General features: G+C 45.7%; 1 protein-coding gene across 8 annotated transcripts in view; it reads left to right on the forward strand.

The window, feature by feature from the left end:
- Rbp6 (RNA-binding protein 6) overlaps nucleotides 1–25,528 on the forward strand; it is a 1,213,208-nt gene extending 1,187,680 nt beyond the window's left edge. For 5 of the 8 annotated variants that reach the window (XM_076319892.1, XM_076319895.1, XM_076319896.1 and 2 more), the window contains 5 exons: nucleotides 8,896–9,000; nucleotides 10,377–10,442; nucleotides 17,392–17,669; nucleotides 18,962–19,026; nucleotides 19,804–25,528. In XM_076319892.1, coding sequence (XP_076176007.1) covers nucleotides 8,896–9,000; nucleotides 10,377–10,442; nucleotides 17,392–17,669; nucleotides 18,962–19,003 — 491 coding nt within the window. In that variant the 3' untranslated portion in view covers nucleotides 19,004–19,026; nucleotides 19,804–25,528. The remainder of the gene's footprint in view (nucleotides 1–8,895; nucleotides 9,001–10,376; nucleotides 10,443–17,391; nucleotides 17,670–18,961; nucleotides 19,027–19,803) is intronic. The other 3 variants (XM_076319893.1, XM_076319894.1, XM_076319897.1) reach the window with 2 other exon arrangements.
- The last annotated feature ends 832 nt before the right edge of the window (nucleotides 25,529–26,360 follow it).

Below are 26,360 nucleotides of genomic sequence, written 5' to 3' on the forward strand. Positions count from 1 at the left end.
CGAAACGACGAATAACGGAGCAGTTGACAACCTTAGCGTTGTTTAGGCTCTAGTCAGAGTTTCGATCTAAAATAGAACACGTCGACCGACCGTAAAGAGTATCTTTTTTATTCATTGGAAGACAAATTCTTAAATGTCGTCTCAGTTTGATTAAATGGTTATAGACACAGTAGTAACGAGGTAGGCGAACCTGGAGGCTGTGGCGATCCTAACCGCAGCCTCGATGTCGCCGTTCCATAGTTCATAGACCAATTTGATAGAACAGTAGATTAGTGCGTAGATAGTATGAGAGTGATACCTTTCTTTTGTGTGTCGTGTGTATATCCGCAGATTTAACTGTCCGTATTCTCTTTAATACGTATGTATACATATATTTATCCTTTTTCATTGTACTGACCACCCGCTGTATCTACGAATAGTAATTTTTGATACACTAGTATACTAATACCTGTTACTCCGACCGTTGTTACTGTTTAAACACCGTTGGAGGTTTACTTGACATTAGTGTTAGAACGCTAATTAGTATAGCCGAGTGAGACCACACTTTTTTGCGCGTACGTAGTCTTAGAGGTTTCGGCGTTTTACGATCGATATATACTTTCACTATATTTATGCCTATATATATATATTCGTACGTTGAAGGTTTTTACGATTATTATGATCGATATTTTATCGTTGAATTATACGTGTGCGTAGTTTAGGATGTGCAGATTAACCATGTTAAAGTGTTTTCCTTTGTTGACGCTTCGCGTTCTCGTCGCTGCACGAGGGCGTGCCAATTAACGAGCACCGCTGATAATCAACTTTAACCGCCGACCGTCACTGTCGATCGAACAGGTGATTCGTCCAGTGTGTTGCTTCTGTCGCGAGCACCGCGCACAAAACAATTTTCGCCCGCACGCTTTTCCGCTCGCGCTAACGATCGAGCCGCGATCGCGTTGCAACGCGATATCCTCGCGGCAAGTGTCGTTAACCGATCGCGCATTCTTTCCTTATGTCGCTTCGTCGATCTGCGTCTCTAACTTTCAACCCCTCCCTCTCTTTGCTTGCAGCAACAACGACAACAACAACTTCCCCGTTATCGCGTAACAAACATTTCCGGAAGATCCATTTCCTCGGTACTCCGAAACAGAGAACGACACAGGAACGAACCCGACAACTTTCCAACTACGTTTCACGAGTCACTCCGAATCAAAAGAGTCCCGTACACCGTGGGTTTCGGTCCACTCGTTTTTCATTTATTCGAAAAAAATAGTTTCTGCGTGTACACAAGGGAAACGGAGCAACAGTTTCCCCGCTCTTCGCGTATTTCTCATCCTCGTTACCCGTACAATCCAAAGGAAACGTACGAAACGACGTATCTCCTTCCGTGAACGTAAATCTGCTCGAAGTTTCAACTCGGCGCGGTAATCCCGTTCCCGATGCCGTCACTTGCAACGGCAGGTGCGTATTGCTCGCAGCTGGCTCGCATTTTCCGCGATACTCGAGCAAGGTGAACAACAATCGTCCCGAAAACGAAGCGTACACGATACTCCCGATCCGGAATGACCCACCGAACACACCGTTGATGTTCCACGGTGGGTCTCCGATCCAGAACACCCCGTATATCTCCCTCGACACCTCGCGAACGATTCGATCCACGCGCAACACGTACACGGAAACGTTCCCTCGCGAGGTTACGCGTGTATTTTATCGCTCGTTGGAATCGCGTAGCGTTTCCACCGATCTGCGAACAACTCGGTTCTTTCGTGACATTTTCCATTACTCCGAAACTTTGATTACGCGACCCGATCGAACACGATTTCCACGCGAGAAATCGCGCACCGCGACCAATTCGATCGTTCCCCGTACGATCACAATTCCCGCGCGTTTTTCCAAATTCGTCGAATCGTAGCTCGCTCCCGCGAATCCGTTGATCTCTCGAGCATAACGTGCTAATTTCGCGCATCGAGCATCAGGAGACATCGAGACCCACCTATCCCGATTTATCTCTCACCGGTGTTCGAGTTTTCGATTCGCTCGTCTCGGTATTACACCGGGTCGAAGAATTAATTGCCCCTAGGTTTCCCCGCTCGCGATACAGCGACCAGATCGAAATCACTCTACTGTCGAGTTGTCACAGTTTTCTTGCTCGCCGATATTTCATACACCGGGAGTGGATTTCGCCGGCACGACCCCCTTATCCGTACTCTCGATCGTATCCACGTCGGCTGGAGATACACTCGAAATAGATGAACTCTTGGCCCAGATCTTTATGCGTCCGTCGTTTCGATGAAAACGATCGAACCGTGCTCTTTAAGAATCCTCAGCCGGGTATTACGAGCACTCGGGTGTCACGCGTTACGAACACACCTTTTTCTGATTGCGCGAAAAAACCGCAAGCCAGACCGAGAGGTAGACCCGAAGGTATCGACGTGACCGGTGAAATACCCGCACACCTATTTCCGCCTACCCGTGACACGTGTGGCCCCCTTTCTTTTTACAAAACGTCCGATAAACGTCTACCGGGGCAAGATTTTCCCGGTTCATTCGTCATTCCGGTCGACAGCGCTCCGATTTCGTTCTTTATGTCCGCGCGACGAGGTCTCCGAGCTACACGTGAACATTTCCATTGTTCGAAGGTTCGCGTTAAGTTCGGTGGAGCCTCTGTTGTCCACGGCGGGTAGAGATCAACCGGGACACGAGGTTTCGATTTCGGAAATTTTCCAACGATACTGCTCGATTCTCGCGAGATCGATCGTCACGTGTAACGTAAATGTCGATAACAGAAACGCGATAAACAAGCAACCGGGAACCGTTCTCCTTCTCGATTACCTCCAAGTATCGCTTTCGTTCGTTAAACGGTGCAAACTTCCTTTCGCGCGTTCGCGAGGAATTAATTTTTTCTTTCTTCCCTTTTCTTTTTTTTTCACCGACCAATTCACCTTCGATTCACGAATTCTGATGTCGGTGGTTCCCGCGATATATTACAAACTTTCGCTTACCTCGCGCCGTGCGAATTCTTCGCGCGTATTTAACCAACGACGGTGGAATTCAATTTCGCTTCCGCAACTGACTACCTAATTCCTTGTTCCAACGTCGGTAATGGTAGCTACCTCGATGTATTATAAATTCTTGCTTGTTCCGAGCTTTCGTCGAGCTTTCGTCGAGCGAGTTCTTCGCGCGTGTTCAATTGTCGCGGAATTAAATTTTGTTGCCGCGACTGGCTACTTAATTCCCCGTTCCAATGTCGGTAACAACGGCTTCCTCGATACGTTGTACGATAAATTCTCGTTTGTTTTATCTCAATGGAGAATGTCCTTTTCGCGTATTTAACCGTCGTGTAGTTACACTTTGTTTCCGCCTCTGACTGGCCTAATTCCTTGTTCCGGGAGCAAGGATCCCGATGTCGGTAACGGTAGCTTCCTCGATGTATTATAAATTCTCGCTCGTTTCGTTCCGCACGAGTAAATTCTTTCCTTGTGTATTTAACCATCGTATTTTTATTTCCGTCTGCGGCTAATTCCTAAATGCCACGAATTCTAATATCGATCACGGTACCTTTCTCGATGTGTTCTAAAATTTTTGTTCAGATTTGTTTCATATTAGCTTTCAATTTGCATACGAGCGGTTAATAGAGTATTCGAATAACGGAGACTGATCGTATTTTTATCGCGAAGAGTACACCACCGGGCATAAGTTTGAGATCGAAATCTAACTCGATGGTTTTCAAAACGCAAACGTAACAAATTCGTCGGGTTAAAATATTGAAAAGTGCTTCGATGTTAATTGTTTTTCGAACGATAGTATTTACGAGGAAAAACACACGCTTTCGAACAACGAATAGAAGAACCGTGAGGTAACGTTAAAATCGATCGGTAGACCATCGGTAAACGTGACGTTTGTCTTCCAAATTCTGAGAAAAAGAACAATACCCGTGATAGAAATAATCGAAACGGATTTGTCGGTAACGAAACGCGATTGAAAATTTCTTCGATGAAAGAATCACCCATCAGCTTGCCCCGCGAGGTATCGAATTTTCATAAAACGATTCGAATTACGAAACTTACGAAACGGCGGTAAATCGTGGTTTTCAGCTTTCCCGTTCGCTATCGGTTAATCGGATTGGAGATGAAATTTTCGTGGTACTCGAGCGCCAATGCGGTGCTTTTATCGAAGACAAAAGCGCCGGCGCGACTGTTCAACCCCTCCTCTCTCCCATCGGTGACTTCTTACCACTTCGTGGTTCCCGCGAATCTCCGGTAATCCAGTGACGAACGCGTCCCGCGTAAACCGGTGCATTCCAAACTGCACCATTTCCATCCACGGGCGTGCCGCGGTATGGAAAAAGATACGAAGTCGCGTAAATCGTCACGCGATAGAGGAACCAGGCGAATATTCCTCTGTAGCGGCTCGAAACTTCCGGGCCCCGTGCACGATAGAGACAAGCCAGACCATTAAGCGGCGTGATACCCTCGTACAAATCACGTCGATCCGCGATTTATGGTCCGTTCACCCCTCCGTACATTCCCCCGCGCTATCGCGTTATCAGTCCCACCGGTTACAGTTCCTGAAACGAGATCCCGCGGGGTGAACGCTCTGTTTTCGCGCTGTCCGAACTCGATTCCTTTCCCTCCCGTTAATCTTCGCGTTCCTTCGAAAATCGAACTCGAAACGAACCAAAGTATTTCAAATTCCAAATTACATTTCTCCACGTTTGAAATACATTGTTTTCCACCGCGGTTATTTTTGCGTTTTTTGTAAACGTCTCGACTTGAAACGTAGCAATTCGAAATTCGCGCGCAAAATTTTCAAGATTTTCTCCTCGTATTTTTCTACTGTTCAAAATATATTCCTTTCCACCGCGATTATTGAGTTTCTTCGAAGGCTCGATTCGAAACGAAAAAATTTCAAAAATTGTTCCGTTCCAATTATTCTCGTTCGAAATCGATTCTTTACTTCCGCGATAATTTTTGTGTCTCTTCGAAGGCTCGATTCGAAACGAAAAAATTTAAAATTTGCGCAAAAATTTCAAAATTTGTTTCGTTTCAATTATTCTCGTTCGAAATCGATTCCTCACTTCCGCGATAATTGTTGCGTTTCTTCGAAGACACGACGCGAAACGAACGAAAGAATTTGATTTTCCAAAAACTTCGCCACCCAATTTCCGCGACGTTTCATCGGACCACCCGTGAAAGAAAAACAAAAATTCCCCCGACAGCCCGCGACTCGTTCGATCGTCCATCGCGCAATCTCGAGAAATCTGTTTGCCGCTTCTTCTCCCACAGGCCCGATTCCCACGAGGCTCGTCGACTTCCAGCTTTTCTTTCGGACTCGATGTTTCCTTCGACTCCTATAGACTCGCTTAACCATCCAAGCTCTGCACACGGAACCACTAACTCAATTAACCCCGGGAGCCAGGCTTTAGCGACGTTCCGTAATATTTTATGTTCCGTAGAAAAGTTTCAGCTACCACCTTTCATCGATTCCTTCCTACGTATACCCCGTTTCCCAGCGCTTATTTCCGCGAAACGTCCCTCGTGCGCCCAGTTTGCTCCGTAAGAGGGTCGAAGGAATCTAGAGGCGAATGGTACCGTCGTGAATAGAAAAAGAGGCGTTCGGTCAACGGGGACGATTCCATCGGAACGTACGATTGTTCGTTTTGCAAAATCACTTCGTCGAATATCTAAAGCGAGAACAGTTATCGTCGTTATTTCCGATTGCAACCTTACGACGTAACTCTTCTCGTAATATTTATTTTTTTGTAATACACAGTTCCGTTCGCTCGATGGAAGAAACGAATAACCAAATCGATAGTTATCGATCACCTCCGTTCCACGTCGCTCGTGGACACAGAGGTTACACATCGGTCTTGAAAATGACAAAATTTTTAAAATTGATCAGAAATTCAACGAGAATGTTTACACAGATGATCTTTTGTCTCACGGTACTACGTTTCGCGCGTTATCGAAACAAGTCTCGCGTACTGCTTCGGTAGAGGTTGATTCTCGGAACCACGTTAACCGAACGCTCTTCCTATTCTCGAGTATTTATGCCTCCGCGTTCTCTGACCCAGTTCTTCGATCGGCCTGTATCTCATCGATTCAATTTCGCCCCCTCTTTATCAGGTATCGATGCCGCGCGATTCACCACCCCTCGATTCTCGCAAGTCCGCGGAGATTTCACGAATCGACCCCTTGTACTACGCGCCTCGCCGTCGCTTTGTACGGTACCAACAATAGCTATAATTCACCGACGTGTATCTCCCGTTTTCATTCCCCCGTCTTTTCATCGTGTCCTGTCCACTACCAGCTACACGTTCTCCCGCGTCGCTGTTTCTGATGTGTTCCACGCGCGAGCCAATGTCTCGATGGTTATTTCGCCTTTGCTCGCGCGAACCGACTTTTAACCACTTACCTGGATCCCTTGTGCAATATTCACTCTCCTTTTTGGTAATTCTCCGATTCCAACGTCAAATTTACCACGGGGTATATTATACGCGCGCGTTGATGTCTCGTTCGCTTTTGAATTGAAAAAATATTTCTAATTTGACTAATTTTTCTAATTTTCGAGCAAAACTTTATAATTCGAGATGAAAAAAATGCTCCGTAATATATACAAAAATAGAAGATCCCAATTACTCGTACTATATAGTTTAATTTTTGTTATTTAAACGATCCCTTCGCGGTTTCCCGCGTGAAAGAACGAATCCAACGCAAAGGGTCGAACCGTTTACCCGGATCCCTCTCGCGATATTATTTTTCTTTTCTTTCGGTTCTTTCTCCGATTTTAGCGCCAAATTTTCCACGGACGATGTTCCACGCGCTAATGTCTCGATGGTTCGCCTTTGCGCGCTCGTGGATCGACTTTAAACCGTTTACCTAGATCCTTTTTGTGCGATATTTTTTTCTTTTTCTTTTTCTCCTTTTTTCTTTTTCTTTTTTTTTTTTATTCTTTCTCCGATTCCAGGCGCCAAATGCGCCGCGCGAAAAAGCGAACCGCGCGGTGGAGGAAAAGAAGAGAGAGAAAAAAGAAGAAAAAAAAAATTGCAGAGCGTGACGTCAGACCGTCCGTATTCATATCGACTACACAAAGCGCGCCCTGGTATTTGTTCAACCAGGCTTAAAAGATCCTCGAGTTTTGTTCGAGCGGATTCGCGGCCAAGTTTTCCTTCGACTTTCGGAAATATTCCGTGTTATCGAACAGGAGTAATCGGTGTCCCGATCAGCCAGCTCCCCTCTAATCGCGAAAATAATTAACGCGCGAAAGATCATTCTCGCGACGTATTTCGTGGAACCACGGTGAATAAATTGCTCGTAAATATCGATTCTTCTCTTGCTCGTGTCCGGGATATACGGTTTCGTTGTTTCGCCCCCTAATTTATCGTCGATTTTTGTTTTTTTTTTCTCTTTTTTCTTCTTTCTCTTTTTAATTCTCGACAAGCCGAACGATCATTCTTCGCGCTCGTTTCTTCCGTTTTGTCGCGCGAAATATCGGCGCTCGTCGCGAGAACGGACGATTGCTAATAATTTTTAATTTACGATCGAAATTATCGGACCATCTGCGTTCCGTAATTATTTTTCGACGATTATCGGAGCATTAAACGGACGTAATAATTACGAATGTGTCCTTAATGGCCTACTTTCGAGCCCGGTATTCGAAATACCTTTAATCCCCTCTTTATCGTTCGGAGCACCACGGTTACGCAACGGTCTCGAACGTTTATTCCAAACTGTCGTATTTTAAAACGCTTTTCCATTTTTTTCGAGAAAGCGCGTGGAGCAATTACGAAACCGAAGAATCTTTTTCACCTGACTCCTCCAATCCATTTTCACAAATAATCTCGTATTTCTGACCGATCATTCTTTTCCGTGGAAAGTTCACGCACAACCGAATAGAATGTGCCACTGTTTACATTCGTATTTACATTCTTTCCATCGAACTAGATTTCCACGATTCAAGAAACACGTTGCCGGCTGCTTACCGGAAACAGCGAAACATCGACTCGTCGGCCCAGTTTTTACCGTACAGGGTGTACGCGTTGTAATTGTTCAGTATTTTTCTTTCGAAGGACGTGAGAAACATCGCGGTTTCGAATCGATTTGTACGGTTCTCCATCAATTTTCGATCGAATTTTCTTTTCTCGCATCGGGTGTGACGTCGCGTAAAAAACCATTGCACCGTGCAAAGAAACAATAGCTTCCATTGAAAGTAGAGTTCTATCCGTAGTACGAAATTCACTGAAAATTTTCCCCGTTTTCTTTTTCTCTTCTTATGTCGTTCGTTCGCGAGAAAAATTCCGAGCTGTAATAACGCGGGCCCCCTGTATGCATGGTATTTTAATTGCAAGTACAATCTTAACTGGCTAGCAGCGTTCGCGAAACCGCGCGAGAATCTCGAAGACAGTCCAGAGATGATTTCGGTGACACATTTTTTCGCGAGAGAACGTTACATCGAGGTGTAAAAATTTCATTCGCGGAAAACGTCGAACCTCGGAACCATTCGGTCGTAAAGATACCCAGAAAGCAAAATCCTCTCGCGAGAAACGGCAAGAAGAATCTTCGAAGAGAAGCTCCGAATCCCGAACGAAGTAGAAAATCGATCGACGAAGTGAACCTTCGTAACGTTTCCGGTATACGTTTGTTAAAAACTTTTCCACCGGTTCTTACGACCGCTCGGTCTTGTAGCCGGTTAAGCGCGTGCCTGCAATTCCGAAACGCCGTGCAAAAAGTTCACGAGGGAATTCGTTTGAAAAAAATTTTCATTTGTTTTCTCGCCACCAACACCCCCACCGCCCCCCAACCCCCATCACCATCACCGGCCCCGTCCCCATCGTCCCCGTTTGTTTCGTTCTGTTTTTTGTTTTTGTTTTTCTCCCACGTTCTCAGCTCTCTTCTTGTTCTTTATTAATGTCAGGAGTGCCGGCAGTGTACTACTACGGAACCGGAAGTGAGAATGCGAGCCGCGCGTATACGGAGACACCGATGCAACACGTCCAACGGACTGCAATCCGGAAGAAATGTATGAAGTCGACATTCACTTTGAACTGGAAATACGCATCACGCCTTCTCTTTAACCTTCGCTCTCTATCTCTTGTGTCTCTGTTTCACAAATTTCTCTTCGGCGACTGTCTCTCTCGTTCTCCTCTGTCCACCACTTCTACTCTTTCTGTTTCTTTCGTATCTCGTCTTTCGAGCATCGAGCCCTTGCTTCGATTACTGCCCCCGCCGCCACTGCGTGCGTACGCGAAAATTTCAAATTTACGTTCGTTCGAACAACCCCCAGATACACACACACACGTCCCGACTGTACCTTGTTCAGTATCGTTTATCGCGATTCGTACACGTTCGGTGGGCTTTCGTGTCGATCGAGATTCGACGAGGGGGTGGAGGGAGAGCTATCGTAACCAGTTTCCCCGATCGATAGCCGGTAGGTTCCGTTATTACGCGACAAATTATTTACGAGCGTTCGTCCACGGGAACGCGATCTACGACTTCGAGAAATCCTCCCCTCGGCCCCCGTACGAACATCGCGAAACGATCGAGAAAAGTGAAAAGAGAGGGAGATCCCGAGCAACCGTGCATCGAGAGAATCGTCGTCGATTGTTTTCTCCGTGACCTCCTCCTCCACTGCCTCCCCACCACCGCGACGAACGTCGCGGCGTGGTCTGCGTACCCCCACCACCCGGTATCGCCGCCGTTCGCCATCTTCTCCGCGTTTCTCGAACGCGGATCTCGACCCAACGGTCGTGATAAACGTCGGCTGCCGCGAGTGTGCTTCCGAACAGATCTCCCGGCGAGAGGCCGGGTGTAGAGAAAACAAAAGACGCCGGAGCGAAATGGCAACGAAGGGAATGCAAAAGAACGGTGCGGAGAGGAGAGAAAGGAAAAGGAAAAAAAAGGAAAAAAAAGGAAAAAAAAATGGTTTGATCCGCGGGGCGCGCGAAAGTGTCGCGACGCGCACGGGAGAGGAGAGAGAGAAAAAAAGAGAGAAAGGAAAAAAAAAGAAAGAAAAGAGAAAGAAACAAGCTCGATCGTCGTCGTCGTCGACGTCGACGACGACGACGATGACAAGGAGGAAATCAGCGACGAAGCAACACACATGGAAAAATCACGTTTCTCCGTCTTCCATACCCCCCCCCCCCCCACTTCCCCTTGTTTCGGGCCCATCGCTTTGACGTCGCCGTACGACAGTACTCCCACTCGTTCGATTATTAGCCGCCACGCCCCTCCACCTGCCCCACTCTCCCTCGGTTCACGACGAAAGACGAGAAAAAAAAAAAAATGAAAAAAAAAAGAAAACAAAGACCGACGACGACGACGGGGGCGAACGCGCGTGTTGTGTACGCGTCGCACGGCCAAGCGCGGAGCAGTTGTGATCAGAGTTTTATGTTTCAGTGGATCTTACCAACGGACAGCTCACCCCCAACAACAACACGCCCTTGCTCACGCAAGCTCTTTCTGGTACGTCTAAAGTTTTCCATTCTTTTCGGCTTCGATCGGCTATACCCGCTTTCTTGATTTCTCTCGCATTTAAAATATGAGCTCCCTCGTGTGTGGGAGGGGGACAGGGACCGGGTGGTTCGCGCGTAACCAATCCAAGGGTCGGGCGCGCGCGCGTGCGCGCGTGCGCTTTGGAACGTGCTGGCCGATTTAGGCGATCGGGGACGAGAGGGGGAACGAACGACGCGCGGTTTCCGATTCCTGATCGCTTTTCATTATCGAGTCACGCGATAGAACGAAAGCAATAACCATCGGGTGGGGAGAGAATACGACGATCGCCCCGACCCGGCCCTTCTTACCAGGCCCTTCGTGATCGCCGGATCGAGACGTTACAGATGTGTATATGTACACGTATGTATACATATATGTATATATATATTATATATGTATGTATTTATGTATATACGTATATACGTGCACCAGACATGGATTTCGTAGGGGCTAGGGGGGTTACTACGGGCGCTGGCAACGGGACCAGGAACTCGTGTAATTCAATCCCCTTTCCGTGATTCGATTCTCGAGCTTCGACCGAAACAAGCTTTGCATTACGCCGTAATGGCAAATTGCAACCCTAATTCGGCTCCTTCGTACTTCGAACCGGTGAACGCGGAGGCACGCCGCTTGTTCGCGGAACTTGCCAAAGGTTTCGGCCGACCCGGTGTATCGCGATCGCTGGCGTGAGAATAATTTCTCGGTTCGGTTCGCTTCGATTCCACGACGGATTTCCAAGCGAAGACGACGAAGACGACGAAGACGACGACGACGTCGCGACGGAGCGGAAACTCGAAACGAACGACGGTTCGATTTCTTATCTTTTTTCGTCGCTCGGTGTTTTGTACTTAGGCGTCGATGTCTCTCGGCAAGCGCTGCACTTTCGAAAGTTCGATGGCTTTCGAACTCGTTAATTTCTGCTCGAAGTTGACGAGTAATCGATGCGGAGTATTTCTCGGCGATGTAGGTCCTCTTGCGTCGCAACGGGGTGGTCTGTAACTTTGAGGAAGGAGAATCTTCTTCGCGTCCTTCGAAAGAATTGAACGATACTCGATAACGAGTGATCGTTCATTCTTTAGAGAATGTTTATGGGTACTTTGAGTACGCGCAAATTGCGTTCAGGGGAAGGAGGAATTCAAGGGATCGTTCTGGCTTTGATAATGAAATTTGAACCAGTTTGTTAATACGGTTCGGTTTGTACTGGTGTGGTCGAGAGAGCAGTTTACGTTGCAACGAATTCGAAACTTTAAACTCGAGAAAGGTAAATTCCAGCCATGAGCAAGGAAAAAAATTGTTAAACGAATTAAAATTATTTTCTCTCTCAACGTGCTCAACTGTTGTACGAATCACAGATATAAGTTCCAGGGGTATTCCATCCCTGAACACTCTTCGTATACCCACTGACCTTTTTTAATTTCTCGAAGCGTGGAACAGGGTATTCCAACCATTCTCCCCTTACCACTTACCTCTATGACCTTCGATAAGTTTTGTAATTCGCTTGTATGCCCGTGACATCTACGCCAGGAAAAGATAATGTTACAAACTGGCCGGAACTACCCCTTCGGTTCAGATATTTAAGGCGATACACCGGGTCAAGTTTAAATACCGTCGAGAATCTGACGCGAGTTCGAAGGTCGAAACATTTCTCTGTGTAACAGTATTAATATTAATCCCATAAAAATTGCTTTATGACACCTTCTCCGGGTAAACCTTCGCTCTCTGAGCCAAACTACCCCCCTGAGTCGTGACTAGAATGTACAAACTTACCGACAAATCAAATAGAATCTTCCCATGATAAATCTAACCTCAAAATCGTCGATCGTTTCATTATTTCAAATCTCGCGCCAAAATAGTACTCCCTCCATTCGTTAAGAAAACATCGGAGAACAACTCTGATAAAAAGTTTCCGTTCGAGTCAATGTTCCGCGAGTAACACTTCTTCGCGTCGCATTTCCACGAGTTATCCACGTGAACTCGAAAGACCATCGACCATTTCCTGCGTGAAACGATCTCGTGACCCGCTCGAGATCTCGCGAAGGCGGTGGATCGCGCTCGAAATATACGAGAACGCTCGCGAAGCGATAGAAATCGTCGCGATTGTGGAATTCTTTCTCGAGGAGCATTCGGCGTCGTTAATTTCACCGATATGTTTCCCGTCGTATGACGAAATGACTTTCCATTCGACTGATCGAGAACAGGGTACGAAGATCGAGGAAACGGAAAAATTCCGGAAAGAGTGTCGCGCGCGTAATGGCGGCGCGAGATGCCGGTAGCGAAACACAACGTCCTCGGCAACCGTTTCGTTTTTTTTTTATTCGATTCCTCCACCTACCCCTGGTCGCGGAATCTGGCCTGATCCGCTCACGTCACCCCCCTTCTGTCTCAACCCCCTCGCCAGCGCCGCCCCTGCCGTCCGCAATCTCCTCTCAAATAAATCAAACTTTCGAATCGCGCTCGACTCCCTCCCCCATCGACGTACCGGGGCCACACCGGCAGAAAACTTTGTAACCGGCCGCCATTGTCGAGAGTTTAAAAGCTGAATGGGGTTTCAGATTGTACACCGGGCGCTTTTGGTTTGTCGTAACTCGTCCAACCGTCTTTTCTTCGAGCGAGTTTCGAATTCCTCGGGTTCCTCGTTCTTCGTCCATCGACCACGCTCCCGCGCGATCTCTCGTCGCCCTCTTCGTCCTCTCTCGACCTCGTGGTGTTCATCCGCATCTACACTCGAGCATCTACACTTTATTCAGTCCCTGGTAACTCGTCTGTTGATACATCGCGCTCAATTGGTGCCGAGAGACATTCCCGAGAACGATCCACCGCGATTAATCTTCTTCCATCGTGTTTCGCAGGTGTGTTCTCCGGATGACGAATTGTTAATTTATTCCCCGACGAGAAATTCCGTGGATTCGGGATGCGTTTCAGTCCCTCGTTAACAGGAGGGAGCAAGAGGGCTGGTACACTCCGGCGCGGAAAGTATGTTGACAAGGTTGAGAAACGGGTCTTTCGTTTGCCGTGTATCGGGACCGGAAAAGAGATTAACGACTGGCAGATATTGATTAGCAGCGTACAACGAAGCGGATATTTCGCGATGATTAACGTCCAATGATCGATGCGTTGCGAAATAACGAATAACTGCTATTAACCACGCGGGAGAAGCAAACGGGCGAATTTGATTGAACAAATTTAAAGGCGATAAATATATGAACGCAATTGGTATGGTAGCCTCGATTAGTCTTGAGAAATTTGTAAAATTTCGAAACGATAAATAATGTAAACATTAATAGTACCCGACGATTGTGCATCGCCTTCTCGAGTCTCCTCGGTATACTTTGGATAAGTTCGATAGTGGTTTCGATACTTTTCTGTACGGTGTAAGTTGATAAGAATGACCATCCGAAGTTACTCGTTGTCTATTGATTTTTAAAAAATATATTCCGCGCGAGATTTCTCGTATTCTTTTGTGCCTTGTACATTTTAGTGTGTCGAGGTGACCTTGAGGTTTTTAAATAGCTCTGTACGTGTACATTTTCGGAGAGTATTACCTTGGAGCTGCTAAAAAGACGTATTCAACGATCTATATGATAACCTTCCACTGACCTCGAACCTACAACATAATGAAAATTTGCGGGGAGTAACTTCGTCCCTTACTTTTAATGTATACGTTCATAGTAGGTGTTTTTATCGTGCTCCGTGCCACGAATTCGGGGTTACCGAAATGATACATAATTACGACTCTAAACTAAGCATAATTTATGCAGTGGACCAGAATATTGGTACATGAGAAGCTATTCAACTTTTACGTTACTTACAATTACTTTCGCTGTTGGAAGAGACGAAGTCACTCTCCATAAATTTCGTTTCAAAGTTCAAAGTCAATGGAAGGTCAACTTATTACAAAGTAGTACTAAAAAAGAAATCAAACCATTTGAAAAACTCAAGGTTACTTCCATATCTCGGGAAATATAAAATTTAAAAGAATTAGAATGCATCTGTTCAATCGAACATCGAGTACCATGAATTTCACGATCGTTCTCAGAGACTCACCCCGTATACAACCTTGTAAATGTTTAATTAACGTCGAGATTCTGAGCTGGCCATTGAAAAAATTCTCTCGCAATTTCACACGTACGGAGTCCTTATCTTCTCGCTGTATAAAAGAATTTGTCAACGCTTATCTTCTCGACAGGTTCTCGTGGACCTTGTAGAATATTTATACATCCCTACCTCGTAGATACCCCTTCGGCGAAATGTAAATGACGAAAACAATCTCCGGACAAATACAACGCGTTCGAAGTGTTCACAGTTCCCTGGAAACACACGCTTCTCCACAGTGTCAACGTATTTTTCGCGGCGATTGTATCGCCGACAGATGACCCGTGAACTTTTCGAGATCGATGCACCGAGCTCCTTTCGTTAGCCATGTTATTTCGAGAGACTCGAGTGCATCGTTGCATCGCACCGCGAAAGAAAGCCCAATCCCCGGAGTTAAGGAGTATAACGTATCGCGAGTAAGTGGAACGTGGTCGTGTGTCTGACGACGTACGACCTCGAACTACTCGCATTCCTCTCAAACGCGATCTTTCCTTCTCCCCGCGATACATCGTCGTCGAGAATCGTCGGGTCAGGGTCGTTGCGTTTTTGCATTTCGCGAGGCCACTTTGATGAGCTCTCCTCCGAAATAAAAAAGACTTCGTCTTTTTAAAAAAATGTTACGAACGAAGATCCGGTTCGAAGTTCGAGCAACGTTTAATATTTTCGTCTTCTCTGAAAGAAAAAGAAAAATTTAATTTTTCAAATACGATGGGAACAATGGTTTGGTTCGAAGTTCGAGCAACGTCCAATATTTTCGTCTTCTCTGAAAAAAAAGAAAACTCTATCTTTCAAATACGATAGTAACAACGATCCGGTTCGAAGTTCGAGCAACGCCCGATCTTTTTGTGTTCTCCGAAGGGAAGAAAATATTTTCTTTTAAAAACGATACGAACAGCGATCCGGTTCGAAGTTCGAGCAACGGCCAATGTTTTCTTCTTGTCTGGAATGCGCGCGCAAGTTTGTTCCTTTTTCTGTTACGTTTGCGCAGCATGTTTCCTTTTGTTATAACCGAACTAACATAAATACCGCGATGATACGAGACGGAAGCGCGACTCGGATGCAAACGATCTCTCCTGTCGAGCGAAAAGTAGGACGTTAAACGGGGTGACTGCGTAACGTGAAGCACGTGCTCGACGATGTTCCCGTGTTTAGATCGTCGCGTTGCTGGCTCGTGCAATTTCTCGTTGCTCTGCTCTAGCGACGCATGCAACGTCCGTATCTGTGCTGGCGGTTTATGTTGCTCCATTACGCGCAAAAGCTGTCTTGTAATCCGCTTATTCAGTATCTCCTTTTATCTGCTTCTTCCGTGTTTACGTGTGCCACGATAATTCCTCCCCAGGACGAGGGGGCCGTTATTGTACCGCTCTTTGTATATGTATCTTTTGTGTACACAGTGTCGCGTAAGAGTTTTGTCGGTGTAACTCGTCGTCCTCGTGCATCGGTGCGATCCTTTCACGTAGAAAAGGAAACGTGGATGATCGTTGAACACGAAAATTTCTTCGATGCGCAAATGAAAGCATACGTTCAATGTTTACTTCTCTTTCTCTCTCTCTTTCTCTCTCTTTCTCTCTCTATTCTCTCTCTCTTTTCTTTCTTTCTGTCTTTCTTTTCCACGGATCGCGTTAACTCGCATCGCGATGTTCCATGCGCTGCGGGATATACACATGTACAGAAAATGGTAGTACAGTGATGCCTGGTTGCGTGAGTTTGTTGTTGAAAATGTAAAGCGTGTTTCATTTTTCTTTCCCTTGTGACACCAGAGAGTAAATTAGAACCCGTAAGTTCATTGTTAGTGCAGACACACGAGTAACAACATTAGAGGTGTATTATTAGTTGATACAAGTTGTCTGGAAAGCGTAGACCCTCCTCCAGGGGGTATTTTTTTATTTTGGAGAAATCCGAACAGTTGTTGCGCGAATGATTGTAAACAAGCAGATCGACACGTTTGCCTTTTTAAGCATGCTGTTATACAGTCTTCGTACGTGTATGTGTAAAATTGTATGGGCACTTTACCATGTAAGATTGAAACGAGAATCGGAAGTTTTCGCGACGGAAGTTTCCGCAGATGTCCCTGTAAATCGTTCCACGGGGTGTCCCGAAATTACACAACGTACGTGCAAACTCGTCGTAAAAAGTAATACATCACCGAGGCTTCGTCGAGAAAATCGCCTCGATCGCACGATAAACGCGTGTCGAAACCAACGTTGAATCTCTCTACGATTCGTTCCGAACTCTACTTAAATTCGAACCTTCTTCGTACCTCCTGGTAACTCCGAAACGAAGCCTCGAGATCGTAAAACTCGATTCCGACACCGTCGCGAGAAATGTTCACGCCTCGAGTGATTCTCCACGCGCACGATTCAACACGGTGTCACCCCTTACTTCGAAAAAAAATTAAAAAAAAAAAAACCACCGCGTCGATTACGCGCTTCTCACCGTGTTTCAACGACAACCGAATCTCGTACATATCGCCCCGAAAACGCGTTCAATCGTTCCCAGTCGAGAAATCGGGCCTCGCGGAATCGATCGAGGCTCGTCGAGTCAGGCCTGCGGTTGTCAGTCCTTTTCGCGATTAATTCTTGCATTTCCACGTTCGATCCATTGACGGTATACGAACGACGAATTAGTACGTTCCGCGACACGAGAAAGTTCCGCGAGAATCGAATAGAGAAATCGAACGAAAGAACCGTGTTACGTCCCACGAGTTCGTTCGAGACGCGTACCCTCGCGTTCGTCGAGAACGTCGACACGGCCGATTGGTCGTTCGATGCGATGGGCGGTCGACGTCACGTGGATTGCTATAAAAATGAAGCCGCGTTCGTTGCAGTGATGAACAACTACCAGGCGGCCGCAGCGCAGGCCGGATTTCCGCCGGCGTCGCCTCACGCGGCCGGCGGCCATGGCGGGCCACAGGGCCGGTCTTTTCCTGCGGCCAACTCGCCTGGCCCCATCGACATGTATAGTTCAAGCGCCGCAGCCGCAGCAGCAGCCGCAGCCGCGGACTCCGCAGTCGCCAGCTACGTCCAGGCCGCAGCTAGTCCGCAGCCCCCTACGACCGCGTTCCCTGCGATCGCCGTGTCCCGTGCCCCGCTCAACTACAGTCCCGTAAGTCCACTATACGATCCCCCCCACCGAAACGACGTGTCAAGGCCCAGTTACGGGCGCCACCGGAACGGGCCAGTGTTGTCGAGCGCGGTACGCTCGGAATGGATCGACCGCTCAGGGTCACTCCCCACCACCGCGACTCACGAGTAGTACTCGTGGAGGGGGAAGTTGCAGAGCGATCCACGTCCAATCACGAGCGTCGCGGGAAGTTTTCGATGAGGAATGTTATCGAGAACGGTTTTGAAAATGAACGTTAGAAGCTGTGGTAGTCTGCTTTCTGGTAATTGAAACTATTGTGTTGGTATTTGGTGGAAGAATCGGTGACGAAGTCCGCCATAAGCGGCTTCGAGATTGGGTGTCAATGGGAGATCTTTTTTCGTATGTTTTACTTTTTGGTGAAAGTAATTGATGTAACTGGAATTGGAAAAAAAGGCGATGAATATTTGTTCTATCTAAATGTTCGAAGTTTGGGTATGGTATATTTAGAAAGTTGAATCGCGGTATTTTTGCAGCGTAGAACACTTTTGGAATAACGTTGTTATTTATAGTTGTTTGTTCGCATCCGTGCTCGATAACACTGTTTCCCCGAGGAGCGTCCCGTTTATTAGTTGATACGCAAAGTAACGAAAGAGAAATGTAATTCCTGGTGAGAAATGAAAACGAACGTTGTACGATGGTCGCTGAAGATCTCTCTCGATTGGTATTTATTTAACAGCTTGCTTTGCTTCCACGCCGGAAGGGAATGAATAATTTTAATCACACAACTATCCGTTCGTCGAGAGAGTCCGACCGATCGAACTACTGTCTCCAAGTCTTCGAGTTTCCAAGAGTTAACCGTACTAACAGCATCGAATTATGAAACTTGTGTGTGACATTTTTCCCGCTCAATGAACGTACATCGGAAAGCTATCGGAATAAAATAAAAGAAAAAAAAAAAAAAACTGAAGAAAAAGAAAAAGTTGAGAGGTCCGAGAGTATGGTGCAAGTTTTTTTATTAGAGTTTGTAACTTATGTTGCTGCAGCTTAGATTGCAAAGCAGCTCTGAACGCTGGGCTTCTCAGTTTGCCGATATTAAAACTTTTCTTTTCATTTTTCTCCTCATTTTATATCTCCTTTTTAATACTTGCAACGAATTTTAACATTCAACGATGCAAACTTTCAGGATCGAGTATCGCAATTGCACGTAGCATACCGAAACTTATTGGAAGCTCACGAATAACCGTAGAAAAATTATTATTCTATATGCGATCGTACCGGAACTTTAACGAAACACCATGTAATTCTTGTTTTAGGGTCCTCTAATACCAGCGGCGTTCACTAATGGCTACCATTGAGCCTTGTTAAGACCTAATAACAGGTACGTAGTCACGTTTCCACGCGATCATTCGTTGTGAAATCCTTTTTACCGTTATCGACGAATATTTTCATGTCACGTGATCTTTAATGCCAAAGAGCTTCTCTGTTCGATGATAAATCAACCGCTCGTCGTAGGACCCGTACAATATGGAGTTTGAACCGTTGCAAAGTATATAGCGAATAAAATAGTATACGTATATATAATATATATAGATAGATAGAACGTACTTGTAAGCATATATTGTCTATAATTCATCAGAAGCCACTTCAGTCGACAGCGATCGAAAGATTATAATGTCTTCTGTTGTTTTTCCGAATTTAGCGCATAATCTTACGAGTACGGTAACGAAAAACCTTCATTCTTCTGTAGCAAACGCAAACACGTTCACCATAAATGAATATAACAAGAAACACAATATTCAGACCTTCCTTTTTTTCTTTCTAACAATTTACTGTAAGTTTCAACCTAGTACGCTATGTGGAATAACTATTGTTTACCTAATTATAGCGCCGGAAGGGAGACACTTTCGTGGTATCTGCGATCGAAACCACTTCAACGGTCACGTTCGACGTGTAAAAAGACGAGTGTCGCGAAAGTGTACCGCGAAGGTGTTTCTCCTTCCGTTTGTCGATTCACTTTCAAGCACTCCAACAATAACACGTTCCGCTTGCGCTGATTCACAAAATCATGGCTTACTTACGACGAATTGCGTAGCGTATCGTTCCCGTGTGTTTGTAATCTATCACTAACGTGAACCCGATTTTTTCTTTTCGTCAGGATGGACGAGAGGGCAGAGCGCAGCACGGTCGACTGACGGTACAGTGAGCGATGTAAATGCCTTGGAAGAACTTATCACGATGAACGATTTCTGGACGGAAGAGGATGCGCACCACCACGAACACCAGCCGGAAGAGTCGCGATTTAGGTAGAGAATAAAAAGAAACAAAAAAAAAAAACAAAAATAAAAACAGAAAGCGTTACGAGGTTTCCAACCGCGGTGGAGGCTTCTTCGAGCTTTGCGAATTAGAAATACGATCGAGCGGAAACAAACACGTCCCGATCGAAACGAGAAAATCACACGCGATCTTCGAACACACGGCGGAACGTCCAAAAAAAAATAAAATAAAATAAAATTTAAAAAAAACACCTGAACGCATTAGGAAGAAAAGGAAGCGAGAGGAGAAGGTGGACGGACGCGAAAAAAAAAGAACAGGAAGTCGAACGAAAAAAAAAAAGAATACAAAACGAAAGAAAACGAAAATTGTACATCCGTTCCGTATCCAGAACGTACGGCGGGGAAAGCGATACATACGAGGGAGAGATAATCAGGGGAATAGACGGCGAGATAGAGAAGGAGGGTTAAAGAAAAAAAAAAGAAAAAAACAGAATAAGTTGCAAAAGAAACACGAAGGGCGGGACGTGAAAGAGAGAAAGAGAGAGAGAGAGAGAGCTGCGTGCAGCTAAACACTGGTGGCCGAAACTGCGTATTTGATGCCCGTTCTCCGACATTAATAAAGAATAATATAATAATAATAATAATGAATTAAATTAATATTATTAATTACTAAACAATTAAGCGACTAAGTCTAGAGTATATAAATACTATATATATAAATATATAAATATATATATATAAATATATATATATATAAATAATTGATAAATATTAGACGATAACGTATGATCCTTAGTATTTAAGGCAGACGGAGGAACAGGAGGGTGAGAAAAAAAAAAATACCAACTTACATACGAATATTATTATAATTACTGGTTATTATGTATAACATTATGGCGATTACAATGATTAACAAAACAAAAAAAGAGAAAGCCGCGGCGCGCGACGCACGCGCGCAATATACATATATATAAATATAAATATAAATATAAATATGAATATAAATATAAATAAAAAAAAAAAATATATAATTATTATTATATATATAATACGCGTACGCGCGTTCGCAACCGGGAAGAGCGTTCCCCTCCGTGGGGGGCTCTCGTGGTTACTTTCGGGGGGGACGTTCGTACGCGGGAGCGAACGTAGAAAGAAAATTTTCGAGGACGGCCAGAGGAGGGCGAAAACGACGGTGCGGAAGGAGAGAACCACCCCGAAGCGCGGACGTTAAGGGCGGCACGGGGGATTAGGTTGGAGATGGCGAAGGGCGCGCCTAGGCAGCCCCGGTGAGAGAGTGGCTTCGCCCTTTTTCTTTGTTTCTTGCGCGCGCGCGCGTGTCCGCCACTTCTCGACATGCTCTTTGCCGACTGAATGCCGGAATGGTACTTCTCTCGCCCCGGCGTCGTCGAACCACTCTTCTCTTTTCACGGGTGTGCGACGGGGTAGGGAAAGAAATGGGGGAAAAAAAAAAAAGAAAAAAGAAAACGAAAAAAATGTAAGGGACGGAGGAACGATGCACGGAAGGAACGAGGAGAGGAGGAAAGTTACGTACATGAATAGACACGCGCGTTACACGGACGATGTGACGCCCGTTAGGATTACATTTATCGTCGCGCGAGGGGCGAGAAAAGGAAACGCGCGAGGGCTTCTTGAGAACCAAGATCGCGACCGATTCGGTTTCGCAAGGCTATGTAGTTAGACAAACGGAGAGAGAGAGAGAGAGAGAGAGAGAGCGAGTGAGAGCGCGAGAGAACGAACGTGAGAGGAAGAGTGAAACCGAGAGTGAGAGAGAGAGAGAGAGAAAGTGGTGTTTGAACGCTTGAGAGGGAGAGAATGATCGACTTTTTACGGTGATACGCGCATCGATGAGCAGAGACGGAGGTGAAAAAGCACCGTGCGAAACGGTCGACGGTTGGACCGTTTGGGTCGCAAGATGGCGGCCCGCGCGAGATAACGCTTGGGGCCCCGAGCGTTTGTATCGTCGTGAATCTGGCCTCGTTCAATGCCGAAACAATGACCGTTGAATTCAATCGGCCGTTGTATAGCTGTCCAATCGATTTACTTGCATTAACCTCGGTACATACATACATATTACCCGTACGCGAATTATTGTATCATTGATTTACCATAATGGCGTATATGCATGACCCTATAGCGGAGCCAGCGGGTACCATAAGCAACGTTCACCCACACGTAATTCATACGCGCGCACGTGTTCATTGTAAACCGTACACAAGATGCCTACACGCGTACACATACACATGTACACATATACATACGGTTACATATACATATGTACAATGTAAACATACATAAGACGCCTACACGCGTACGTAGACACACGCGCATATGTACTACGATGTACGCGCGGACAAACGCGTGCGGTACCGAACACGAGAGACGATACGCTCATTTTTACACGCGTCGATGGCTTCTCGAGCCGCGCAGAAACATACACGCGCGTCACACCCGAAAAAATCATACAAACAACCACCAACCGCCACCACCACCACCCCTCCCCTATCCCTACCCGTACAGTTACGCGACACAAGATGCATTAAAGGGACAAAAAAAAATAATATATATATAACCCACATGTATGCAGTTATTATACCGTTCGTCCGCAATGTACAGAACGTTAGTTAATCGGCGAGGAAGAACCGCGAATCGCCAATTTGAACGCGCCTGCGCGCGAGACGCGGCGTTGTCAGCGAGGAACACGCGGTAGGGACGTTAGCTACGTCGAAGCGAATACCCGTGCGTTTGTTCCCCGGATGTGTGAAACGAACGACAGGGCCGAGAGAGTGACGGATATCTGTGCGTGCAAGAGAGAGAGAGAATGAGAAAGAGAGAAAGAGAGAAGAGTTGTTAAACATTTAGGATTTACGGAACACGGTCGTCTAAATGCCGCTGCGATTCGATGTAAAGTATAAAGCGAGCTAGCAAGGAAAGACGCAAACGTGAGAGTATGAGATTAATTATGTACGTAGCCTTAAATCGAGAAACGACTGGACAACCAAAATCTTGCTTTCTTTCGCGCTACGAGTATTCGCCGATTATTTGAACGAGGAGCGAATAAGAAAGAAAAAAAAAGAAGGAAGAAAAGAAAAAGAGGCAGGGAAAGAACCGGAGAAAATGGGGAAACAGAACGTACGCGCTCCATTCGAATGTACGCGCGATTGGATTAGGTTTAATTGTACGTTCGCGTGGCGCGATACAGTTCGGGAAGCAGGGAGGTGAGGTATCGCGCGAAAGAATGTTTTTTTTGGTTTCCTCTCGGCGCGTCGTCGCGGCACGATACGATAAATATTGTATTTAATTAGCTCGCGTTGTTCCGTGCAACGTGCACATCGCGTCGCGTGAAACATTCGATTCTCCGAAGCTTCGAAGGGTGCTGGGACACTACTTGGAAAACCTCCCTACTTCCGGGGCAACGAAGGGACCGTCGACGTGCATAACTCGTTCTGCGGACCGATTCGCGCGATTCCGTTCGGTATCGCCGACCCGTTGAAAAAGGCTGTTTCGTAACGAACGCTATATTATTATTAATCGAATTACTGAATTCACCGCGCGAGAGGCGAGGGTCAACGATGCGATTAATTATACAATTATTACGAAAACGGCGACGGATGTACGTGCGACAATTGTAGCGCGGTTATTATTGTATTCAACAACAGGGTAAACTAAACAAAAAAAATGAAAAAAAAAAAATAATAAGATAACGAAAAAGACGGCAAAGAAAACGGGGGGGCGAATCTTTGAAATTTTTTCGGGACGCGTGTCGCGTCGAACGGCGGCCATTTTGTTTGTATCCCGCGAACACGTGCGCGCGCGCGCGCACGTGCGCCGGACGAGAGTACCGAAAATACGAGAGAAAAGCAAAAAAATAGTAACGAAGACGTGTATCAATAAACGGGGGGGAAAAAAAAAGTAAACAAACGAACGAGTCAATTGTTGCGAACGTTAGCAATACTTCGTCATGACCACAAAAATGATAAAATGGCAAATAATGGGGTTAGAAACGGAAGAAAAAAAAATGGTAATTAAATAAATAAAGTTATTAACGGGAGGAAGATAAAATAATTGTACACGAGTAAACTAATATCGCGGTTACTGTATTCTTAAGTTGGCGCGTGACGGGTGATCCCGCTCGTCCTCGAACAAAGCGGATGTTGACCCCCCTCCACCCTCGGAAATAAATCGCGATCGCGTGAGTCCTCGACGCCGATATTACTTGCGAGCGAAACGAAACGATTGCTGCTTGGTTACGCTTCGGTCCTTGGGACTGACACGATCTACGCGTCCGAACGAAGAGAAGGCCCGCGAGTACGGTTTCGAATCACGCGCGGTGTCCCCGGAGTGGGGGTGATCGGTCAGCGAGCGAGGAGAGCGGAGTGGGAGAAGAGATCGGGACGGGGATACCGCGCACGCGCGTACCGCGAGAAACGAAACGAAGCAGCGAGCGTTTCGTTGGCGATACAGAATTTTTACGTTTCGATTTTGCCATTCGTTTCGCGAGTTTGCGGGCAAGACGAATTGGGAACGGGGAGAACATCGTGGACAAGAGAACGGGAATGGAAAACCACTGTCGTTGCATGTTCCGGCGAACGTCTTTTGTTAATTTTCTTTCACGAATCGTTGCGTTGCGTTCGATCCACCGGATGACAATTGAATTAAGCGAGCGTTGAACACGGCCGCGTCGAGCGCTTCGTGCGTCGCGGAACCACGCTAATTGCACGAACAGACGAGATGCGACGAGACTTCACGAATGAACAAAGGGAACGCGTATACGAGAAACGTGCAACATCGCGGATTCGAAGGAAACGTTGAAGAACGCAATTGGGTGATTCGTTGTACGTAGATTCGAGGGACGCTCGACGCGAGAGATCGCAGCGTAAGGGCAAAATAAGAAACGGAGGAAACACTCGCATACGCAAAAAGAAGAAGAGAAGAAGATGAAGAGAGAAAGAGAGAGAGAGAGTGAGAGAGAGAGAGAGAGAGAGAGAGAGAAAGATGGCGGTCGTAAATTAAGTGTACAAGTTGTAACTTTTCGCAGTTAAGGTGAAAGGTGTGCTTGAAAGGATTCTGGGTTCCTTCCTAATGAAACTACGAACCCAGTCGTCTGGGTTCACTTCCTAATCGAACCGTTGAAAAACGAATATTTTGCCAACACCGCGATCGAGGCGCGCGAATTTTTTAAAAGTCTTGCGATATTTTAGCGATCGGCCTCGGTACGATGCGCGGACAACGCGCCGAATGCGATGCACATACGAAATACCTTTTAATCGTTCTATTTTTCAATTATTCGTTTCGTCCGGTGTTCGACGATTGCGAGTGTAATCCGTTGCTTTCTTAACGACAAAACGAGACAGGTTATAAAACGGGAACCCAGACGACTTTCAACGGGAATCCTCCGAGAGAGAATTATTATACATAAATATATAAATATATACATATTCGAAAGAGATCTACGATCAATTATTAATTAGAACAAACAAACAGAATGCGATGAGATATACAAGCGAGTTAATTGCGACGGAAGGGGGGAAAAAGAAAAAAAAAGAGAAGAAAATTGAGAAGCTAGGGTTGGGACAAGTGTAGGGAAAAGATAACAAGAGCAAACAAAAATATATATGTGAGTACAGTCCACGCGTTTATATTTATAAATATGGAATACATTAATATTGAAATATTACGTCTATATCTACATCTAGTATATATATAAATATATATAAATATAAATATATATATAAATATAAATATACATAATGAACGATTAAGGAAGGCAAGAAATATATTATGTCTATATAATAAACGACTAAGGCGACAAACAAACAAACAGAACAAAAATATGAGGATTACGGAGATGAACAGATATATTGAGCCATTGTTTTATGCATTTGTATATATATATAGTTATTGATGTTTTAAAAGCTAATTATACTATTGTACTGAACATTTTTCGATCACCACCGATCGTGAGATGAGAGCCAAGCGGGGGTGCAACCGGGGTTGAGAGAGGGTTAGAGAGCAAGGGTCGAATGTTAGGACGTGGGCTCGAGAAATTAAATAAGGTGAATGGAATGCGACCAGGGCGAGCTCGTTGCGCGATGCAGTCCAGTATTTTACTTTGCGATGCTTTTAATTTTACCAGGGAAATTTCTCGCGTATGAACGAACGAACACGAACGCGACAGAATTAGGGCAAAGAGAGTAAAGTTAGAAGACGTCGCTCGCTCATCGACCGAGCTCGATCACTCGTCGCGCAAATTACACGCTCACACGAACGCATATACACGTATGTGAACACACAGACACGATCACACACGTATTTATATAAATATAAATATACACGCGTATAAGTGATAAGTAATAATTACGATAATCGAAGAAATTATATGTATAATATATATGTACTACATACATATATAATATATTGT

The sequence above is a fragment of the Ptiloglossa arizonensis genome, chromosome 9 (assembly GCF_051014685.1).
Source record: "Ptiloglossa arizonensis isolate GNS036 chromosome 9, iyPtiAriz1_principal, whole genome shotgun sequence".
NCBI lineage: Eukaryota > Metazoa > Arthropoda > Insecta > Hymenoptera > Colletidae > Ptiloglossa > Ptiloglossa arizonensis.